Source organism: Furipterus horrens, unplaced genomic scaffold (genome assembly GCF_987537825.1).
Source record: "Furipterus horrens unplaced genomic scaffold, mFurHor1.1.pri manual_scaffold_10, whole genome shotgun sequence".
Lineage (NCBI taxonomy): Eukaryota > Metazoa > Chordata > Mammalia > Chiroptera > Furipteridae > Furipterus > Furipterus horrens.
Window position 1 is genome coordinate 2211717 of NW_028327180.1, and position 17244 is coordinate 2228960.

At 53.3% G+C, this 17244-nt stretch overlaps 1 protein-coding gene across 1 annotated transcript; it reads right to left on the reverse strand.

Annotated features, from left to right (window-relative positions):
* Positions 1 to 9773: 9773 nt before the first annotated feature.
* Positions 9774 to 10299, reverse strand: LOC149999171 (small ribosomal subunit protein uS13). The gene has a single exon (XM_090288514.1). The coding sequence runs from the start codon at positions 10267 to 10269 to the stop codon at positions 9811 to 9813; it is 459 nt and encodes a 152-aa protein (XP_090144640.1). The 5' UTR covers positions 10270 to 10299; the 3' UTR covers positions 9774 to 9810.
* Positions 10300 to 17244: the final 6945 nt, after the last annotated feature.

A 17244-nucleotide genomic window follows, 5' to 3' on the forward strand; every position in this document is an offset into this window, starting at 1 on the left:
CGCCCCCCGGCTCAGCGGCAGTGAGCGCCCTGCCCGCGGCCACTCACACGGGGGCACGGGGCCGGCTGTGGTCCAGTTCGAGTCCGCGTTCTGTGCAGGGATTTGTACGAAGAGCCGGAAGAACAAAACGCAGGCGCGCTGCTCCCCGGTGACGGGACTCCCGGGAGGGAGGTTGGGGGGCTGTGACCACCGGGGCTCACGAAGACCGGCTCTGCAGCTCCGCAGCGGCCCGTGCGCATTGAGACGAGTGCGCGGATGTCTGCGGCTGGGTGAGGAGGAAGCACGTGTGCCGGGCGCTGCATCCACCGGGGAGTGGAGTGGGTGCGTCACGGACCCCGAGGGCTCAGATGCGCTGTCTGCCGTTCAGGGGGACCTTCCGATGCGGAGCAGGCGGGTGACAACCTGGGCGACCGGAAGGTGAGAGCGCTAGTTTCACCAAAGCAGCGGGAGCCCCCAAGGGCGTCAGGAGAGCAAGGGAACCTGTGTCGGCTCAGCGCGGGCACATGGTCCGTCCCCCGGGGAAGGAAAAGGGGGGTTTTCAACCCCACGCGTGAGGCCACTAACATGCCAGAGGGACCGATCGGGACAGGGCGGCCATCGGCAGGGATGTCCGGCGAGAGCGAGCTCGGTGGAAACGCTGCGCTCTTCAGACGTGTCCCAGACACACAGCGGAACGCAGGGCCGGGCTGGGGCGGCCTGCCTGCCTCTGGGTCCCGCCGGCGCTCGTCACCTGCCTGAGCTTCCGTTTCCATGGCTATAACCTTGCCGTTGCAATGCCTACTTATCAGTAATGGTTCTCTGGTGAGCAGTTAATTAAAAATTTCGTGTAAATCGCTCAGCACGGGGACTAACAAAACACGGCTGATAAACATCAGCTATTATGGTTTTCTTCTGTCGAAACAGCAGGCATGGAATTCAAAGCGCATTAGGAGTTCAGCGCCCACAAGCCTCAGGAAGTGTGATCGCTTGGGTTACGCGTCTTTGTACGTCCCTGGACAGTCGCGGAGGGTCTCTCTCCCTCTCTCACAGACTCCCGAGTTCATGCTTTCCAACGCAAACACCGTTTAAGGGTTCAAGCAGCAGTGACGTTGTCCTGGGGACGCGAGGGGCCTCCGGGGCCTTCCAGGGGACCTGCACGTTCCCCTCTCCTCCCTCAGGTGCGCTGACTTGTCCACACTCGGCTGCTGAACAAGGCATGACTCCATGTCATGTGTGCGCAAACGCACATGCGTGTCAACGGACACACCGTAGAGGGTGAACAGCAGTTCCTTCCAAGTGCTGTGAGAACAGATTTTTTTTACTTACTTTGGCTGTACGTATTTCCTATTTTTTTCCACAATGATTATATATAATTGAGGGAAATACATACTGAAATTTAAAAAGGACAGTGATCAGCAATGTCGAGATCTAAAATTTGTGTACTTGGATGTGAATGCTCACGGAATGCACTGGTTTGAATTGTCTTTCTTTTTCACTGGCTTTTGGAAAACCAAAGCCCCAGGGCTTCCGGTGAACGAGGACCTCAGTGATCTCCAACCAGCCTTCCCGGCGGTATGCTCCTGGGATGGGTGAGGCGTCCGATAAAACTTCCTTCGCCCTGAATGATCAGATAAGGCGTGAGAGTGTGCTTCCCTGTCTTGGCACCAAGGCCTCTTCCACGCTGCCTCCAAGGTCCCTCCTGCCAGCCTGGCTGGGCTCCCTCCTCTGACCACATGAGCAGCCACTCGCCCCGACTCCGGTACCAAACAGACTGGCTTTTGCCTTCACGCCGAGGTGCCTGTCCCCTCTGCCTTGCAGGCTTCTCCCTCGAGTCCCTGCAGGGGTGCTCCCTGCCGCCTTCGGTCTCACTGACACCCACTAGATCAGTGAGGCCTGGTTAAAGCAGCAGCCACCCTGCCCCCACTCTCAGCGCTTCCTCTCCCGTGTACCTGACTTTCTCCTCAGCAGTCACGCAGGCTGGGACACCACATACATCGGCTTGTATCTGTTTACCTGGACTGCAAACCACAGCATCAGAGGTTCCGGCCTGCTGTTCACTGCTCTCTCCCCAGCCCCTGCAGAGTGTCTCTCTCACAAAGAGTTGGTGGCTGGGCCACCCACGGGTTCGCTAGACAGGAACCACAGCCTCCAGCCTCGGGGAACATCAGACGCCCATTGATTTCCTTATTCCTCAAATGCATCATTCCGAGGATGTGCCACGTGCTGCGTGACGCACTCACTGTGAAGGGACGAGTTGCAGCCGCTGGGATTCTGCTGGCGGAGGCTTTTGCCTTTTGCGTAAAAGGCACAGAAACCAAATTTGTCCCCAGTCAGCAGTCCTTGGGCTCCCAGGCACACTGGACTTCCGCCCAGGCCCCGTGCAGACGCCGATGTAATTAAACCGTGACTAAGGTGACGGGTCACGTGCTAAATCGGCCTGGTGAGGGGGGTGAGGAGGGGGTGCAGGGGTGAAGGGAGGGGCCTGGGCGAGGCTGGATGGTGGTAGCCCACGCAGACGGGAGGAGGGGGGCCCCATGGTGCCCTAAGACACAGCTGTGCGCCTCTTACAGGGGCGCCGGGCATTGAGGTGGCTTTTCAATGTCTTTCTCAAATCAATACACTTAGAAAAATATTTTAATTAAAAACAAGAAATAAGGTCACAGAAAAGAAAGGCCACCTCTTAGTCATCGGCTTCTTCCACTGCACTTGACATTTTCGTGGCCCCCAGAGGCTTTCCCTGCTCGGGCTCCGTGTCAGCCCTCCAGGTACAGTGGCCCGATGTGAAGAGCAGAAGGCGGGGCCTCTGCCCGGCCCCATCCGCCCTGAGACGGCTGTGCTTTCTCCGCACAGTCCATAGGTGTGAGCGCAGCGTACACCTGGCGGCCCACAAATCAAAATCAAAACCAAGCAGGCAAACCTTTCCGGGCCACAAGAGCAAGCGCCCCACACGTGCCAGGCCATCTGCACAGAAGAAGAGTCAAGGCTGCCCGGGGAAGCAGGAAGGACAAACTCACAGCCGCGATGAGTTAGTTCTTCGTTTTCCCACATCAGGGAACTCACTCCCCAAGCCTCGGACAGTGGAGGACGTCTGTGTGGCGCTTGGGACGGGAGCCGCCCTCTCCTCGGTCTCTACGTTGCCCTTTGGGACTTCCTTCCAGCAGCTGAACTGGGGGGAAGCCTCCTGTGGTAATAGGGCCGTGCCTGGCACGGGGGCGGGGCGCAGACCCAGGCCCCTGGCGTGGGCAGGAAGCTAGTTCTGGAGGCGGAGGCAACCCGCGCCTTGGCTTACATCCCCCGTCTGGAGCTGGGGGGCGGCGGGGGGAGGGGGTATGTTTCTAAAGCCTCTTTTCCAGCTCTACCATCGAGAACCTCTTCTCTCCGCCCCCTCGAAAGACACTTTGTCATCTTTTTCCAGCTCCACACAGCAAACTCTACTGTTCACTGAACTCAGGTCATTGACGTTCAGGGATAGCAGCACACTCACGGCCTCTGTTAGTGAGAAAGATAACCCCAAAGACACACCTGTCGACCCGAAATGTAAGACTAGAGACGCGGTACTACCCGGTTACACTGCATCCTAGGGGTTTGGCAAAGTTGCATCCAATAGGAAGTTAGCACCAAGTGTGAGCCGGGGGTCCTGGGGCCGGAGACGGGTCACAGGAAGTACAGGTGTGTCTGTGTCACGCGACATTCAAACAGCGGCCGCTTCCTGTCTACAGTCCCCGCCTCTCAAGCCAGAAACTACCGTTCTTCTTTTCCACTAAGAAAGCCGAGTCTTGTAACCCGGCGCCAGCCCAGCCTGCGTGGCCCCAACCTCTCCTGTCCCCACCGCCCTACCTGCCTGCTCAGAGGGGCCTGGGGAGGCCTGGCAGAAGGTCTGGAAGGAAGGGAGAAAGAGCCTTCCAATCCCAAGGTTCAGACCTTTCTTACTGCCTGTCCCCCTGGGGCGGGGGGCGGGGGGACTGATCCCTAACAGTCAAAGGCGACACAGTGGGTCCCACCTGCCCACACAGGTAGCTTCCCGGCTGCCTGTAGGCGTCCCACACACGCTGCGCAGAATTAGGGTGTAAAGGCCTGAGAGGGGACTAAGGGCCTGTGTTCAGCTGCCTGACGCCAGAACCCTCCCCATGTTCCTGCAGAAAAGTGGAGGGAACCCTAAAACAGGCAATGAGCTGTATTTTTAATTTTCAACCAGGGTTCCTTTGTATTTTCAGTGTACTTGAGGCTGTGGGGCTATTATAGGAGCAATCCGCAGTTAAATCCAGGTCTTTTGTTTCTTCTCCTAGGGGAGAATTTAACTGCCGTGGTTACATCGTCCCTGATTTTTCTCACAGACTGGGTCTCAGCTTTGATAAAACTGATCAGCAGTTCAGCGGGACAGAGGATCCACAGACATGAGACTAAAATGCAGCTGATCAAAATACCCTCTCCCCGGGTTATCACGGGAGCGACTCCTTTCTACCGAGACTGAAGACGAGGGGAAATGGCTGGCACATTAATTAAATTTTGTACACTATGAGGAAAAGCTAATTACTTTACTCATTGGTATGCATCGCTTTAAAGATACAAAAGATTTTTTAAAGTCAACGTAAGAACATCTTTAAAGCAACCTTTCATGTCTCAGTTTATTTTTATACTGAAATCAGCACCAATGATCTATTCCTATGCCTCCCCATCTGACCGGAGAGGTGTTTAGAATGTTCCATAAACAGAAGTGTTCGCGTTAGTAATTTATACTTAGAATGTTCTCAGTATTTTTGCCTCAAAGGAAAACTAAAAACAACGCCCCTCCACCCCACCTGCAGCTCCTCAGTGTCTGGGATCCCTTCCGCTGTCTCCGGTTGATCGCTGGTGCTCTGAACGTCTCCTTGCTTCCTACGCTACGGGAGGGGGCCTGAGAGGGGGCGCAGGGGCTGGCAGGCCCCTGGGGTCTCCAGGGTGGAGCAAGGACACATATTCCTGTCCCTCCACTGAACTCACGGCACTGTTTGGAGGGGACACACTGAAAGGGTGGGTCCCGTCACAGGACACAGAGCACAGTGCTGACAGGTGGCCCGCAGCCTTGGGCGTGTGCTCACGGCAGTGAGGGCAGAGGCTGCCCTCACCGGCCACGTGGAGGACGTGTGATGGCGTGTGATGGCTACAGGGACTCCAACGCCAGCTCCCAAGGCACGCGTCCCCGGAGGGTCAGCCCTCCGCAGCTCTTGAGGCCCAAGGTCTCCGCTGGGGCAGTGGGGGTCACGGCTGCTGCTTCCCTGCACGTGTGCAACGCGACCAGACACCTGAGTGTTGTTTGGAGCCATGTGTAGGGACATCTGTGCGTATAACCCGGCGGCCCCATCCTGATGGTCTTCTCGGACGCCGACCTGCGTGCCCCGGCTCCGCCTGGCTCCACTTTCCCGCTGCCCGGGAACTCCCTCGCAGGGCACGTCTGCAGGAACAACCGCTCGTGTTCCTTCATCCGTCCTTCCGAAGAGAGGCCCAAGTTGGCCATTTTCAGCACGTTAATGACACCTCCTCCGAGGAGCCCAGCTCTGCTGTCCCTGCTTCACATTCAGCCGACGCTCAGCGGCTTCCTTCTCGAAGGTGGGCCGCGCTGTTCATTGGTTTGTTTGAGCCCTTCAGCTTCAGAGCTTTGCGCCTTGTCTTCTGTCTTTGAAAGGGAGCCGGCCCCTCCTGCCTAGCAGAGTTTGCCCTGCTCAGGAGTTGGAGCGTCTCTGAGATCTCCTTGATCTGGAAGATCCTCGGCCCCTTGCTCCCGGATCCTCACTCCCTGAGAAGCTCTACTCGTCCGCACGCCGGCCCTCGCCCCCTTGTCCACAGTTCTCCGCGCTCTTTCCTCGGGGTCCTGATGTTTTGTTCTGTGCCCGTGCCTCTGTGCTCCGCGCGGAGGCCCCTCTTTCGGCCTCTCTTCACGCTCACCGGTCCTCTGTTCCGCTGTGCGCAGTCTCTTAGTAAACCTCGGTGCTGAATTATTAATTTCCACTATTGAAGTTCTAGTTCTCGTATTTCCCTTCGCTGTGTTTTGTAGCGCACAGGCCTCTGGAGAAATTCTCCACTCCCCCTGTTTTCTTTCGCACCTGATCACAGTTATTTGAAGCCCCCACGTGATTAATACACATAGAGGCCACAAGAAGGATCCAGGTTGAGGCAGCTACGATGTTGGTTTCCTAGGTTACCGGTTTGGAGCTCTGTTCTTCTTAAATACACATTGTTAAGTTCTGCGGAGGCGCCAGATGCGGGGTCCAAAAGCCCGAGTTCGCTGGACGAAGTGGCAGAGGGGGAGGGGCAGCCCCTCCCCCGCGGGGGCGGCGGATTCCCGCTGTGCCTGAACTTGGCCGAACCATTAGCTCCTCTGACTGAGCGTCTGGAACGGCTTTAAAACACCCGCGCTCCTGGCGCGACCCCCCGTGGCTCTCAGCAATTTTCTTATATTTGCCACTTGGGCTCCAGACTACAGGAGATGCCTCCAGTTTTGTTCCCAACTCTCCCCGAGCTCTGTCTGTTGATACCTATACCGAATATATTGGAACTTGTATGTCTTAACTTTAATTTTGAAGTATGTTTACGCTCTGGCCTCGGCTCGCGGCAGGCTGCTGCTTGGTTTCCCACACAGGCCTGAGGCCGTTCCGGAGACATAAGGAAGACACAGGAACGGTCGTGGTGTCTGGCAGCACCGAAGACGTGGGCCTGGGAGGGGAACTGCTGGATAATTTGAGTTCTCATTGTGTACACAAATGCATTGTTACAAGTTAGCCATAATAATCTCTCTGAAAACGCGAATTCCAATGTTATTTCGCCCCGTGAGTTTCCCGTTTGGGTGCTGGGCTCAGGGGCTGGACGGAGCCGCGTGGCCCCTCTCTCAGACGGCCTCCTCCGAGGGTCCTGGGCGACCCCCTCCCCCCAGCTGTGGGTGAGAACTGCTGCTCAGACAGGAAAACGGCCGGCTGCCCCTGCCACTGGGGGAGCCTGCTCCCCGGGAAGTCCTCTCCCCTGAGTGGCAGTGTGACTGGGGCGGGGGGGGGGGGGCATCCGAGACGAGGACTGTTCTGGCTGAAGCAGCTGCAGCATCACCTTGGGTGCAGGCACACCTAGAACCCCGGGATGTCCCAGCGGCCACCGAAAGGCCACTGTGACCAGCCTGAGGCGCGCTGCGGGTGCTGAGATGGCGTCAGAGGAGCAAAGGCGGGGGCTCTGTCGGCCTGGGAAGACTCCGGCTGGGCCCCGGGTGCAGTGGGAAGCTTCTGGAAGCTCGTGGGCAGAGGTCACACGATCGGGCCTAAATGTCACAGGGCCAGCCCATCATGTACTTACTGTTTCCCGTTGGCCCTCCTCCGCCCTCAGTAGCACGGAGGCCCCGTGAGGGGTGCACACAGCGCTGCCCACTCTGTTCCCGGACGGTGCCGAGAGCCCGGGCACACGTGGCGGGGTTGCCCTGCCCCGGGGGTGCCCGCCTTCTGCATGCTCTACAGCTCCACACGTGAGCTTTCGGGGTGCTGGGGTGCCCTTCCTGCGGTCCCTGTCCTGGGTCACTCTCTTGGGCAGATACAGCACAGCCGGCCTGAGCTTCTTGTAAAGGGCACAGGGCAGGTCTAGCTGCTGAGGACTTGCATATGTGAGAATGTCTTTACTTCATCCTCATGGGGACATGCCAGCTCCGTGGGTTGTACGGGCCTGGTTGGAAATGCTCTTTTCAGAATTGTGCCTGCTGCTTCCCGTGGTTTTGTTGAGATACCAAACTATTTTGTTCCCGATCTTGTGTCTGTGACTTGCTTCCTCCGTCTGGAAGTTTGTAGCATCTTCTTTTCATCCCCATTGTCCTTACACCTCGCAGCCATTGGAACGGTGGGGAATTGTATGGTGGGAACTCGTAACCCGGCCCATCATTCCTTCTGTGTAGTTCCTGCATGGGCCGACTCTGACTAACGTGTGGCTTGTGGGTGAACAGCATGTTTGTGTGCCTAAGATCCTAGAAACCACCGTCAGATGATGCGGACTCCAACCTTCAGGCGTCTCAGCTCCAGGAGACTTGCTGACTTTCAACGGGGGAGCCGGGATGGCGCGCACGGGACCGTCACGTGCGTTATCGGAATGGACTGTGCTCGTCCGCACAGGGAGAACCTCTCAACCCCCTCCCTTGATCTTCGGTCTGTTCCCCGCTCCCTCCTTATAAACACCTCTGCCTCCGTGAGAGGTGGAGCTGGGCTTTGAGAGGTGAGTCCCCCGTGTTCCAGGAGATGGGCTTTGGGACGTGGGTCCCCCATCTTCCCGATGAGCAGCATCCACAAATAAACCCCTTCCTTCACCTCAGTGCCTGCCTCCTGAGTGCCCGGTCAGCCTGGAGGGGTGCTCACACTGTTGTCAGTGACCCACCCACTGCCCCCCTCCATGCTCTAGAACCCCTACAATTCCTCTTTCAGATTTGCTGGACTTGTTTCTATTTTCTTATCTTGTATCAGCGATTTCCTGTCTTGGTCTTCTTTTCCTCGTTTCTTAAAGATATCCTCGGTATGTTCTTCCAGCCTTTTGTTCTCCCATCTCTCCCAGGCTTTTAAGGTCTGTGAGCGCTCTGGGTTGTCAGAATGCCTTTTAATTCATTCTGCTCTCGCCGCGTGCATGCCCGGTTTCCTCTTATCTCTCGGTTACAGGGTTTTTGTTTTTGCTGTTTTCCTTTCTGCTGAACTGTTTCTAGTTGCTTCTTTGGGGCATCTGTTTGGGTGGTTATCTTCCAGACTAAAAGCCTGCCAAGGAGAGCGGACCCCGGGGGAAATCTGCTTATGTCTGGAGAGCAAGGCTGGAGTGCTCCGAGACACTGTGGTGGAGAGGCTTTGGGAGAAAAACTTTGTTGTTAATGTTATTATTAAATCTTCCTTTCTTGAGCCAGTCAAATACCCAAGAAAAGAGCTTTCTGTCCCCTCCGCAGAGGGCCCCGGAGGGTGAGAACCGAGCTCCCCGCTCTGGGGGAGGACAGCAATAGCTGTGGACCCAGCACTGACCAGGCGTAGAGTCAGAAATCCTTTTTTGTGTGAATAATACCCATTCTCTTCGCCTAGAGACCCTCCTTCTTGCTTCGTCCCCAGGGTAACATTCCAGACTTCTGCCGGGTGGGGCACGGGCAGGGGGCTGGCCATGGGTGTGAGGTGCCTGCCATATCCAGAGGTTTCAGAGAGAGAACAGAAATACAAGGGGGGAAAGTCATTAACAAAACAACCTAAGAAGAATTCTTCCAGAACGGAAACACATCAGTTGCCGGAGTGGAAGGCCCCCCTGAGAGGCCAGAAGAAGGGTGAGCAGCTCACTGCTCCGAGCCTCTTCATCGGCCTTGGCTCAGACAAACCCACCTCCAGTCTTAGAGGAGCCTGGGGCTGCTCCCGGGCCCTCCGGGGCTTCTGCCATGGGACCCCCACCACTAAGGGGGTCTGCGGCTTCTCGGGGCTGCTCAAGCACTTATTTGCAGATCTGCTTTTTAAATACCGAACTTTATTGTAATTTCCCCCTTTCCTGTTACCGCCTTTCTTACCAGTTATGTCTCTTAAGAAATGACTTCCGAGAGCTGCAGTGGAGGTTTAGGAAGCAGGCAGTGAAATTGAATCTGCCGTCTTAATCTGAAGCTTCCCTCTCTCCTTCTTTGGGTGCCATTCAAACGGGCGTTTGGGGAGCTGGGGACCGACTGGGTCACCGTGAGTCTAAAGTGTCAGCTTAAACCACAATCAGACACTAAAGCTTTACATCGCCATTGTAACCTTAAATATTTTGAATTGAAAGGCATATATATATATTTTTTTTTTCACAGGTGTATAAACTATTTATTAACAGACGAGGCCTACAGATTTATTTCTTCTTGGACACACCCACAGTGCGACCCCGGCGGCCAGTGGTCTTGGTGTGCTGGCCTCGGACACGAAGACCCCAGAAGTGGCGCAGCCCTCTGTGGGCCCGAATTTTCTTCAGCCGCTCCAGGTCTTCACGAAGCTTGTTATCCAGACCATTGGCCAGGACCTGGCTGTATTTTCCATCCTTCACATCCTTCTGTCTGTTCAAGAACCAGTCTGGAATCTTGTACTGGCGTGGGTTCTGCATAATGGTAATCACACGTTCCACCTCATCTTCTGTGAGCTCTCCTGCCCTCTTGGTGAGGTCGATGTCTGCTTTCCTCAACACCACATGAGCATATCTTCGCCCCACACCCTTAATTGCAGTGATGGCAAAGGCTATTTTCCGTTGCCCATCAATATTGGTGTTGAGTACTCGCAATATGTGCTGGAACTTCTCAGGAATCACTAGAGACATGGCTGCAGCGGCGTGTAGGCCTCCTGTGGAAGAGCCATATATTTATTTTTTGAGAGATAAATCCTAAGAGCGTGCTGTAAGACAGATAGCATTCATTCATAACTACATACTATCAGAGGCAGCTCAGTTCCAGTTTAAAATATTCTGTAAACCCCTGTTTCCAGTGCACTTTCTTCTGGCTGATATTCTTCGGATCCAGTGCCACAGTGAGTCCTTTGGATCAAATAAAAAGTGGTCCTCTCCTCTTGGCATTGTCACCTCAGTGTAGGAGCCCTTGGACACGCCAGGGTTAACGGTGAGTCATTCAGATTGGCGACAACACCAGCTCAGTTGTCCAGTCCAGCCGACACGGCTTAAGCACTTGGAGTCATTAGTCAGCTCAAAGCATGAGTCAGCTCTCAACGGTCCCTTTTCTTGAGGTTGTAGAAGCTTCTCTCACTTTGATGTGATTCATTAGAACTTGAAACTTAATTGTTGAATTATAAGATTGATAAAATTTGTCTTTTCCTCTGAACTTACTAATGGATATGAAGATGAAACAAAAATGGCATTAGGTCCTTGCTTGTATATGTTAAATGTTATACATTAGCCCGCAGAGAATGGCCATCATATTGTGTAGGTGCTGACTATAAGGTCGGTGCAAAAATAATGTCTGATTTTGAGGTCTATTTTAAAAATGAAAAAGCCCATGATTATGAAAATATATATTCGTTAACATAACCTCCTTTGCTTTCTAGAACCTCATTCCTTCTGTCAACCAGCCTATAAAGGCCACGCTTGTAAAATTCTTTAGGTTTTGAAGCAAAATATGAATTCAACTCATTTTCAACCTCTTCTCTTGATGCCAACCTGAGACCATCCAAATGGCTGTGGTCCCTGAAACAAGGGACAGTCAGAAGGAGCAAGGTCAGGAGAATGTGGAGGGTGAAGCAGTATTTCCCAACCAAGCTTTTTCAGGAATTTTTGGTGACTCGAGCTGTGTGAGGATGAGCGTTATCGTGATGGAAGACGACACCCTTTCTGTTGACTGAGGAGGGTCGCTTCTGGCTCAAAGCTGCTTTCAGAGGACAAAGTTGTTCACAGGAAAGATTAGCGGTAATTGTTTGATTGTTGTCTGACAGTTTGTAATGGACAGTCCCTTCCATCTCCCACCACACACTCAACATGACCTTCTTTGGATGAAGGCCTCCTCTTGGCTGAACTCTCCTTCCTCCTCGACTGATCCATGATCGGCGGCGTGTAACGTGATGGTAAAGGACCCACTTCTCAGCACCTGTAACAAGCCGACCTAAAAACGGTGCCTGAAGGTGTCATGAAAGCAGTGATTCACAACAAGCAACACGCTGTTGCAGATTCTCTGGAGACGGTTCGTGTGGGACCCGTTTTCCAACTAGTGAAACCTTCCCGATCCTTTTCCTTTGGCGCAGCATGGCTGTGTGGGCTACGTTACATTGCTCTGCAAGTTCCCCAGAGGTAACGGTGGGGTTTTTTATGACAACAGCTTCCAAAACTTCAGGATCAAGTGTTTTTGGACGACCCTCTTTTGGCTCGTTTTTCAGACTGAAATACCCACTTCGGAAACGGGAAAACCACATCCTGCCACTTCTTTCAGTCCCTGCATCGTCCCCGTAAGCGCTCTGAGCAGACTTCACTGCTGTCCTCGCATGGGCACCTTCATGAAGCTCATAGAGGAAAACAATTCTAATGTGGTCATTAGATGGGACGAGCATGGGTGCAAATATTGCGGACGATTACAAACAATACTTTAATAAGCTGAAAAAATAAGGTATAAAGTCACTGTGACATCAAAAAATTATAAGCAGAGGCAGAAACTTAATAAATACTACCTAAAACTTCCTTTTAAAAAAGTTGGACATTACTTTTGCACCAAACTATATAATTCATTACTATCACAGCAAAATTTATTGAAAAAACTAAACCAACACTGCTTTTAAGTTAGGTACCTTCTAAAAATGAAGCACATGATAGCAAATTGTGAAGAGCATTCAATCCTTCTATGGTAAAGATCAATAACAGTTTTTTGTTAAAAATTATCCATTGGATTTTTTTGGCAAGTGCATAAATTATTTCATTTAGATTGAGTTCTCCCTCAATAATCAATATTTCCTTTCTTTGTAGAAATCAATAGAGTAGCTTCATTTGGGTGATGTCGCCTTTAAAAAAGGAGTGAAAATAAAAGACGGTCAAGATGTTCCCTCGACAACGAGCCCAGGCTTCCCGCGTCTGCCCAGAGAGGCCTTGCCTGCTTCTATAACTACAGTTCTAATTACAGGAGAGTCGGGCGCTGCCTCTGCTGGGCCCTCAGCCTCCTCTGCAGGCCCCTTCTGTTCTCTTACCAACAGCTAGGGCGCACAGAAAGGCGCTATGATAAACAATTATCTCCCAACCGGCAGCAGGCGTCTCTCTCATAGAGTAAAGCCACACGAGCGGTAGGTAAGTCAGCGCAAAGACGCACGAGCCGGGGAGTGCGGTCGCTAAGACGGCGGGGCCGCGTCACGCACTCAGCGCCCAGGCTCTGCTCTGACGTCTGCTCTTTGATTTCAATTGGGGTGCCTCTCGCCAGGGCCTTCCGCCTGCTGGTGTGGCCACAGTACCTGCTACTCGCTCTGGGTCGTACACAGAGGGCTCATCTATTCCAGTTCTGTCTAAACCCTGCAGGCATTAGGCTCTGTGACCTCTGAGCTGGGTTTCAATCCCAGACAGCTTTGCACTGGGTGACCCTGGACACGTTAATGTACCTGTCTAACCCTCCATTATCTCTTATGCAAAACGGCAGTAATGATGGCACCGACTCACAAACCGGCGGTTCTGAAACTGATCGCGGGATGTAAAGCACAGCCTAGGGGACACAGTGCGGAGCATTGTAACGGGGTGTGGACCCAGCGCGGCACTAGGCTCAGCAGGTGAGCACTTTGTAAGGGACATAAACATCTAATCACCATGCAGTACACCTGGAACGAGTATAATGTTATATGTCTACTGTAACTGAAAAACAAATGTGAAATAACAGCGGTGAAAATAGCAGCTCCTTCAGAATCATTAAGTACAGAAGTAAGATAACAGATGCGACATTTATCCCAATGGCGCGGAGACCAGAGAGTGCAATTATTGGCAATGCACTCCTAGTTTAATAATGAACAGAAGCTGTATGTCTTTTTTTAATGGAGATTTCACTAATAAAAAATAAAGCAAATGTTAAGTAATAGCTAACCACACGCCCCACTTCTCACTGCAGGTTTCCCGACAATGTGGCAGAGGGGTCGGCATGCCGACGGCGAGGGGTGCTGACCCAGAGAAGCCGGGAGGGGCGGGGCAGCTCCCATACGGTATTGCCAGACGCCCCCTGTGCCCGTGGACCGAATGTGTGCGGCCCAGAGTATGTCAGCAGCTGCAACCCCTGCCCCTACGACCCTCTGTCGGGCCGTAAAATAGTTGCTAGCCTGAAGCCGATGGGAAGGGTGGTCTTACACTGCGTCTGGCTGTCAGTGAGTTTTGTCTAAGAGGGCTACAGAAGTGGTTTTATTTCACCGTGACCTCATGCTGTTGCCGTGGGGATGGGAGGACTTCAAACTCAGCCTCCCAGGGTACAGAAGGGTAAAGGGCTTGGAAGATGCTGGAAGGAAAATGGGCAGGACCCGATCCGGCCATCACCCCACAGGTTAGAGGTGCTGTCGCCACTGAGGGCAGGAAATGCTATTTGATTTTGGAGCACAGAGAGGCAACTGTAACATAATACTGCTGAATTAACTTATCCAATAAGGATTTATTGAAGTTCTGCCCTGGACGAAGCAGAGTTTAAGACGCGTGAGACATAAAGGCTCCACAAATTAGATCCCTGCGCTGGGAGAGCTTGTGATTTTTGTCAGAGCAGCCTTGCTCTAAGAAATCGCCCAGAGACCAAAGTGGGAGCGAGCAACGGGTTTATCGAGGGTTGGAGGGGAAGGGCCCCTCCCAGGCCGACGTGAGGGCCTTGGGAGCAAGTGAACGGGGACTCCCGGTCCCCCGAGAGGGCCCGTAGGAGTCCCACCCGGACGTCGGCAGGCACAGCTCTTAAACTTGCCAACCACACAGTTCAGCGAGGATGCGTTTGCCATGTTAGCATATTCAGTAGATCATTTGCATCTTGATGTTGTTCTGACCGGCTTGATTAACAAAACCTGTTGTTGTCCTGGCTCAGTTTGCATCCTGGCTACCTCTATATTCTAAATATTTTTAGTGAGGAGAAACAGAAATAACCAAGTATATTTATGTGTCAGGTTAATTTCAGATGATGAAAAAGCTATAAAGGAAATTTAAAAGGTGATGTAATAAAAAAAATGGCTGGCAAAGGCGTAACGTCAGCAAGAGGGCAGATCAGAAGCCCTGGACTCCCCGCCCCAACACACACACACACACACACACACACCCCAATGCAGCAGCAATGCTGGGCAGGTCGCCTTTGTGAGGACCCATGAACAAAGGCACCGAAGCCCGCAGGGAGATTCGGGAATCCCTCCGGCTCTGCTTTTATCAAAGCTTCATCAAACCTCCCTCATTACATGCGCAGGGGAGTTGCAAGCAGCTATTAAGGGCCTGTAACAGCTGTCTTTAGCACTTGATCATCTCTTTTTAAGGAGAGCACTCGTGTTAGGTCCAGAGCAGTTGCAGAAGCCGCCAGCTGGAGGCAAAAATGGAGGCTGGAGGGTCACCGCCGGAGGAAGGGGAGGGAGTAAACACAGCGACAGAGCCATAAATTAAAGTTTCCTGTGGCCTTGATCCGCCAAGGCTGTGGATTCAGTCCCCGTCAGGGCACATACAGGAAACCAATGATGCACCAATAAGCGGAACAACGGATCCAGGTCTCTCTCTCTCTGAAATCAATAAGCATGTCCTAGCGTGAGGGTAAAATAGGTTCTCGGAGAACCGATTTGCATTTCAGTGAATCGAAGCAGGAAGAAGGCTGCACCTGAAAGATGTCCCCTCAACAACGAAGCCTGCACCGGCTCGTCTGCTGTGACCTGATCACACGGGGCCAGAGAGGAGGGCAAAGCTGAGCAAGCTGTAACCCGTAGGGAGCCCCAAACAAGCCCGTCCTTGCATGACATCACACTCAGACCCCAGACACACATTAGCAGTCATCCACGTTTTCCACGCACCTGAGAACACGAAGCGAGGCGGGATTTATGACCCATAGTAACGCTTCTTAAATGTCCACCCCTCCCCACTGTCCCGAAGGCTCCCGGGCTCCGCGGATGCTCCCGACCCTGTCGGAGCCAAACCGCAGCAATTCTCTGTCCTCTGCCCACCCGTGTTTCCCAAGTCCGCGGGCTGCCTTGATTGTCCCCGACTCCCCTGTCCTTCCCCCTCCTGGGACAGAGAAAATCCACCAGGGGAGCTGCAGGAGAACGGGAGGCTTGTGTCCGCCCCACCATCAGCTCTGGCTCCCGGGCTCAAGCCCAGTCTGGCAACGGGCCCTGCGGACCTGACGGAAGCTGCCCCCTGTGCGGAGGTCCCTTTCAGCGCCAGCTGCATGAGGCAACAATCATGTCCCCCGTCTGCCTGAAGTGGGGGAGCCGAAAAGCAAAGGCGCGCTAGTTGGCAAGAGGATCCGAGCCATTCGGAGGCTCCTGAAGACGCGTTCTCCAAGCGCAGCTCCGCCCTGGGGCTCCCATTTGTCTGTCCGCTCCTGCCTTCCTGGAACCTAGAGGGGAAGCCTCCGAGAGCGCAGGGCGAGGTCTGCAGCCTCGACACCTTGGTCACTGGGGCTGGGTGTCTTCCTGCCACCGGCTGCTTGTGGGGTGGGGTGAGCTGGGAGGGGCCTCTCTCAGGGCTCCGGACCCACCGTCCCCTGGGCCCCTCTGTGTTCTTATCCGCACATGCCTGGGCCCTTTGTCCTGTTTCACAGCACCAGCCACGGGGAAGCAAACCAAAGAACACTGTTTTCTCCAGAGCAGCCGTGCTCGGTCAGCCCGGCTTCCCGGAAGCAGTTAGCCTGCGGTTTCACTCTGTTTGTTCTAAAAGGTCAAAAATGAAAGCCAAGGTCAGCACTATGTTACCTTAGTGGGCTTCTTGCTTGATCTAAGTCAGCCCGCGCCCAACTCTGCTTCTGTTCGTTTTGAATGGTTCTACTTGCCAAATCTGAAAGGCCAGCCGGAGAGGCTTTGGACCGACTCTGTCAATTAAAATGCTCTTCTGCTTGGAAACCCGGTGGTAATGAGCAGCACGTGTCTCCAAGGGCTGACCCTGGGCGGGGCAAGTACCGAGGATCACAAGTGGTTTGTGAGTAACATAAATTCCCAAGGGCTGGTCAATTCAGGTTTCTGGGTTGTTGTTTTTTTTTTAAGTCTACTCTGTGTTAAAAATCACTGAATACAGTTTTGTTTTCTTTTACACACTGATGTATAGATCTTGGTTAGGGGACACAAGCACATGCAATTTTCACAGAGAAGTGTAATGCACAGAATTAAACTCAGTAAAAATAAATTTTTAACTAGAAAACGAAACACCAAAAAATAAAAAATTGTGTTATGAAACTAGCAATTGCAGGAAGCAGCTGCCCCGTGGCACCTGCTGGTATCCATGAGGGACATAAGGACACCTAGTTCTGCAAAGGTTGGAAATCTCCAAAGTGAATCCAGTGGCTTCTATAAAAATGGAGCGCCACTCTCGGATTGAAGACATGAGGCCGTTGTGATACTATGACAAGAACCCAACGGAGAGCCAACAGGAAGGACCCCCTTTCTTGGTTCTCCAATTTCCAGGTCTGTCTAGCACCCCCGTGTCAGAGTCTAACAGAATCCCGTTTGCAGACTCCAGCCCTAACGCCACGAAGCAGAGTCCAGGATCTGCCACACCACCGCCGAGTGGCCGGTGCCATCTGCCCCTCTGGCTGCTCAGCATCCACTCCCACGCTTCCTTTTGGGTTGGCCAAGAGGCTCGTTTAGTTTTTCTGGAGCACGGCTCTAGTAGTGCTCA